General features: G+C 36.4%; 1 protein-coding gene across 6 annotated transcripts in view; it reads left to right on the forward strand.

Moving 5' to 3' along the window:
• Positions 1 to 6,361, forward strand: part of LOC107583257 (nucleosome-remodeling factor subunit BPTF-like) — a 53,397-nt gene that overhangs the window by 14,257 nt on the left and 32,779 nt on the right. For all 6 annotated transcript variants that reach the window (XM_016269407.1, XM_016269404.1, XM_016269408.1 and 3 more), the window contains exon 4: positions 4,491 to 4,700. In XM_016269407.1, the coding sequence (XP_016124893.1) occupies positions 4,491 to 4,700 (210 nt within the window). The remainder of the gene's footprint in view (positions 1 to 4,490; positions 4,701 to 6,361) is intronic.

The following is a 6,361-nucleotide window of genomic DNA, read 5'->3' on the forward strand; positions in this document are numbered from 1 at the left end:
ATAGTTTTACTCATTCCCGCAGCTTTTGACTTTAAAATGATGGATATTCACACATTTATTCAATAGCCTATAGCATGTAGGTTTGATGAGTAAATAATCAAACCTACAGACTGAGTCCAGTCCACACAGACTGATCAAATCAGTCATTTGAAAACAGCGTGAGTGATTCACCTGTACGCATCTTCTCTCTTTGACTTTTTTCTTCAAACGGCTTCACATTGGCGCATCTTGTCTGCGCTACAAGAGCCGCTGATACTCAAAAAACTCATACTTGTTTTTTTTAGTTTGTTACTCAGACGCAGGCAGTGCGCTGCATGAGACAAAAAAGTTATATAATCAAAACAACCGCATAGCCGCTCTTTAGTGTAGATGCATGTTGATTTTATCAGATGATGCCGCGGTTATAAATGAGAGTGACTCCTGGTTAACATGTATTAAAAGGGGTCGTGTTTAGTCACTATTTACAGGGTGTCCGCGGGTCCTTAAAATGTCTTAAATAACGTTTTCCTAATAGAAGGCCTTAAAAAGTCTTAAAATGTCTTAAATTCGTATTTTTGGTCACATTACCGCTAAAATATCTTCAGTCTGACGGACCTAATGACTGTTTACAATCATTGGACTGACCCGCTGTAAGTTACTGCGTCATCAGCGAGAACTGCAGTAAGTTCGCAGAATACAAGGTCGCGCTGAAACTCACTCTGTTTGTCTCGAGACTTCAGAACAAATGATCGTGACAGCACACAAACTCAGAAGAAACACACTGAGGTAAAATTCACAAAGTTTATTCATAACATGATATAGTTAAGTAACACCATGACAAGTGAGCTATTTTGAACAATATTCTCACGTTGCCAAAAAACATTCAAAACACCTTCAGAGTGCACACATTACGTGAATTCTAGTGCGCGTGCGCATTTACAGTGCGCTCTTTCACCGCATGATTCAGTCTATTAAAATACATTCAGAATGATCACAAATTCAAGACGTGGGGGAAGAAAATGTGTATATTTATACCACTTCATATAGTTAATCAATTTCACACGGAAGAGTGCCTTTTTTTTCTCCAAAAATTACCATATACAAGTGTGAAGTTTTATTAAGAAACTTATGTTTTAGACACCATATTGCCTGTTTTTGCACTATTTTGCCAACAAAATTAATTCCAAACAAAGCCACAGCGCAGTTTTGAGTCTTTGAGCAACATGACAGCTTTTAGTTTCTGAATGAATCAACCGTTTAAATGGTTCGGGTTCAGTCCCAATGACTCACTTATTAACAGTGACTTGCTGCCACCTACTGTCGGTTTTAATTTCACATTTATTTTTTTTATTATTTCAAATATCAGTATTCAATGTTTTATGTTTAATATATGAAAACATTTATGCATTTGTAACTGCAGGTTAAATGCATTCATGTTCTGCATTAAACAGTGTGTAAACACATCTAAATGCCAATTCAGGTGCAGCTTATGTCTGGATTGCAAACATTAAATTTGTTGATACTAATTTCATTTGATTGGTAACAGCCCAAATGTCTTATTATTCTAATTCACTGATTAAATGTAAAAGGTAAAAATCAACTTAAAGTGGTTTGATGCGATTTTTATTTTTTCCTTTCTCTTTGGAGTGTTACAAGCTCTTGGTGCATAAAGAAGATCTGTAAATTTGCAAAGACTAAAGTCTCAAATCCAAAGAGATATTCTTTATAAAAGTTAACAGTCAGCCACACCTACCTAAAACGGCTCATTCGAACACGCCCCCACATATCTACCTCACTATGTGGGAAGATTTGCATAACGCCGCCCAAATGTTCACGCAAAGAAAGAAGGCGTAACTTTTATTCTTGCTGTAGTATTGTTGTTGCTGCCGCTATGTCCTGAAGGCGCCGTGTGCTTCGTTGTGAAAGCGAAACTACTTTGTTTGGTCTTCCAAAAGAGGATGATATCCGCTTCGTCATGCCTAGAGCTGATCTGTGCTGGTCGCTGAAGAAATACATCAACTTAGTGCTGTGGATTGCCGGATCAGCTTTCATCGTTTTCACCGCTCCTTCGCCGGGCACGCCGTTCTCGACCCCGCCGCCTCAGCTCACTCTTGCCCGGCTTCAGCTCACTCTAAGCCGGGGCTTTCGCTCACGCTAGGCCGCTGTGTTTTTCGTTGTGAAAGCAAAACTTTGTTTGGTCTTCCAAAAGAGGACGATATCTGCTTCGTCATGCCTGGAGCTGATCTGTGTTGGTCGCTGAGGGAATACATCAACTTAGTGCTGTGGATCGCCGGCACATTTTATGGAGGACTGTTTACTGATCCTGGGAGAGTAACGTTAGACTAAAATGTTCAGTTCTGACTCACGTATGTACGTTTTCATTTAAAGGATTTGCCACTGATGATTCAAACGCGAGTTTTGAGCAGTGTAGAATAGCACTTGTTGTTTGTCATTTCTCTGATCACAAATGCAGACAGAGTTTTATGTTTACGCGGCGCGATGCAATGCAACGCAACGTGTAAAAAGACAGTGTATAAGTCATTATAATCAGTAATTATGCCCCCACTGGATGCAACAAATGCCTCGTTTGTAATGGGTTTTAATGTTTTTGAATCATCGCTCCGGCCGGGACACGGCATCAACAGTATGTGAGGGGCGTAACATTTCCGTCACACGCTTGAGGTATTCGGCCAATCACAACGCACTGGATAGCTGGCCAATCGGAGCACACCTCGCTTTTTCAGAGCGATAAGCTTTGTAAAAATCGACGCGATTATAATAATTTGACATGTAATATGATGCATACATCTAAAAAGGTTAAAAATAGGCCTTTGTAAAGGTAAATATGCAGATTTAAATATGTAAAAGCTGATAGAAAAAGCATTTTAAGTCAATATACTGCAGGATTTCCTCTCTCAATCAGTAGAAAATATGGTTAACACCCAGTCATGCATGAAAAAAAAAGGTTAGGATATTAACACTAAGGCCAGCGTTAATAAATACACAGAAAATTCTCTGTGAAGGTAATTTAATTCAAATTACGTGTAATTAAATTAAGCTTTTTAAATAAACATTATTTCAATTGACTTGTTGTGGAACAAATCCATTTAGTAACCTGCTCTATTGTGAACTTTTGGTGAAGTATTTTTTTTATTACATTTTATTACTTTTTTATATTACTTTCAATACTTATTTAATTTTAGTATTAAAATATTACTGTATTGCATTACTAGATAAAAAAATTACACTTTTTCTTGTAAATAGCAGTAAGTACTAAGTGAAACAAGCAACATAAAAGGATAATGTTACATAAAAAAAACTGGTGAATAAAGCTCATTCTGATTCTGATTCTAATATAACTAGCATAATTTAATTCAAATTACGTGTAATTAAATTAAGCTTTTTAAATAAACATTATTTCAATTGACTTGTTGTGGAACAAATCCATTTAGTAACCTGCTCTATTGTGAACTTTTGGTGAAGTATTTTTTTTATTACATTTTATTACTTTTTTATATTACTTTCAATACTTATTTAATTTTAGTATTAAAATATTACTGTATTGCATTACTAGATAAAAAAATTACACTTTTTCTTGTAAATAGCAGTAAGTACTAAGTGAAACAAGCAACATAAAAGGATAATGTTACATAAAAAAAACTGGTGAATAAAGCTCATTCTGATTCTAATATAACTAGCATACATGTTTCACTTTTTGTGAGAAGAAAGCACCCCTACAACAACTTCTGAAAGTGAACGGTAGTGTTTTACTCTAGCATTACATAAAAATGTCATTTTAACATTTAACATTTACTCTATGAATCCAATATGCACTGATTCTTACTTAAGCTACAAAAGTTATTTAGGTAAGAGCAATGAGTGATTTTCTCTGTCTTTTGTTCATGGCCCCAAATATTGAAAGCCGTAGTGATATGCATATTGCGATATGTACATTTGCGATATTTCGATAATTTCGATATATTGCACAGCCCTAATGCAAACCATGTTGCAAAACTCCATCCATAGTATACAGTGACTATATCTGACACAATATGGTTGTCATGTAAATCACTGTAAGATGTCTTTCCGCTCAGCTATTTTTAGCAGTGCAAAAGCAGCTCCACCTGCACTAGCGTGAGATTCATCTTGTAGAGGCTTTGTGGGAAAGTATTCATCAAGCTGCAGATGTTTCATGCATTCGTTTTGTTTCCTGCATGCAAACTTTGATTCATGTGCTATTTTGAAATGCTAACTCGAGGCAAGCAAGTCGTTATTTTAAAACTACATAACTTGTAAGAAACTGCATTTCAGAGAGAAAAAGGAATAGTTCACCCAAAAATGAAAATGTTGTCATCATTTACGCCAAGTTATTTTAAACCTGTATGAGTTTCCCTGTAAGCAATTTAACATGTATAAATAGGAAGCAGGAATGTTTTGTTTAGAGAAACATGTTGGACAGCTGTTGTGCTGTTTCAGTATCTTGAGAGTATCCTTCTGTCCATTTCCTCCAGATGTGATTCTGGACCGTCTGAAGACCAAGCAGGAAGCGGAGCTTGAGGAGGTGAAGCGACGGGCAGCAGAGGAGGCCGAGAGGGCCAGACTGGAATCCAAATCTGTGGCTGGTGAACCAGCTGCGGCCGATCAGATGAACTCGAACGGATCATGTCCACAACAGGACTCCAGTAACGGAAATGCAACGAATGAGCAAACTTCTGCAGATGGTGAGAGAGATTCCTGTGACTCATGATATTTCATGTGATTCAGGGTCTGTTTAATTCAAATGGTGTGTATTTTATTTTTATTTTTTTGACTGGTTTGTGTTGCATACATCCAGGGCCACATTAAGACCTTACTGGGCCCCGGGGCTATGACTTACTGCAGGGCCCCATATTACCCAAAAAAAAAAAAAGAGAGAGATATATATACAGTGTTTCCTCTGCCATTATTTTAGGGGGGCGGCCCGCATCCCCCCCACCCCCCAACGGCACCCCCCGCCCCCCTTGAAAGGTCAAGTTAATTTTATTTAATTATATTTTCTGTATAGCGCCAGATCACAACAGAAGTCATTTAAAGTTACCTTTCTTATAGAACATGTCTATACCTTGTTCTTTCATTAAGCAAACTAAATAGCCTTATGTTATTTATCTTATTTACACGACGGAATGTAATTTCGGTCTCTACGTTATGGTCGCACTCTCTGTATCACACACAGCGAAGTTCTGCCCAATGTGCGCGCTCACGCACACACACACACACGCACACAAATAAGCCCACTCCCACTAGTATTTGTAAATATTAAGCCGCAAAACGATTCATATTTAAATATAAATTCTGCGTGTCTCTGTGTTAATGAATGGCGCATACGCGCGGTTTTGTGTAGTACTCGTACTGAAACGCTCGTGACGCTTCCGGTGATATTAACGTCTGCCGTCTCACTAATGAGGACATAAATACATGAACAACATCTCCAGAACTGCTCTGAGAGTCACTTCTTGAGCATTTGACCGTTTCATTTGAGTAAAACTATCATCATGTCATACACACACAGAAATGTAATGGTTTTCACGGCAACCCGTCAAAATAAAAGTTCGGCATTGGCTATTACTCACATATTACTATTGTTGAGTAGAATGTACGTAACAGGCTGCTACTACTACTACTAAAATTATTAAAACCTCATTTTTAAGGAATAAGCGTTCAATATTTCTTCAATGTTTTAATTGTAATATTAAATGACATTTATTTTCCAAAAAATTAAATTTGTTTAATTTTCATTACTTAAAAGATAGATTAAATTAATGTTTTATGCCTTAAAACAAAATGTAAATACACAACACAGAATTTCTGAGCAAAAAAATCATAAGGCTATTGTAAGAATAAATGTGTGTGTGTGTGTGTGTGTGTGTGTGTGTGTGGCTTAAGTTATGTGTGTGTTACACCAAATACATAAAATAATGATATTTAAAAAAGCACCATATGACCCCTTTAATACACGAGTTTCACAATTTGAGTTGAATTACTGAAATAAATGAACTTTTCCACGACATTCTAATTTATTGAGATGCACCTGTATGTTATAACAGAATGATTTGATATACCATTTTTCTTCATGCAAGATGTGTGTAAAATGGCCACAAACAGGTTTTCTCATTATATATAATGTATCTATAAACTAAATCTAATTTGCATATTAATGTGTTTTTGGGGCAACATGTAAGGAAAAAAAAGTGTAATATTGAGAGTAATAATTAACAAGATTTTCATAATAATACATCATATTTCATAGGAATGAAATATGTTCTTTCCCTATTCATTTGTTGTGTTTCCCAAAATGCGTAATAAACATGCTTTTAGTCCCGGTGTCCTCATATGAGGACATGTA

Source organism: Sinocyclocheilus grahami, unplaced genomic scaffold, assembly GCF_001515645.1.
Source record: "Sinocyclocheilus grahami isolate Dianchi unplaced genomic scaffold, SAMN03320097.WGS_v1.1 scaffold52.1, whole genome shotgun sequence".
Lineage (NCBI taxonomy): Eukaryota > Metazoa > Chordata > Actinopteri > Cypriniformes > Cyprinidae > Sinocyclocheilus > Sinocyclocheilus grahami.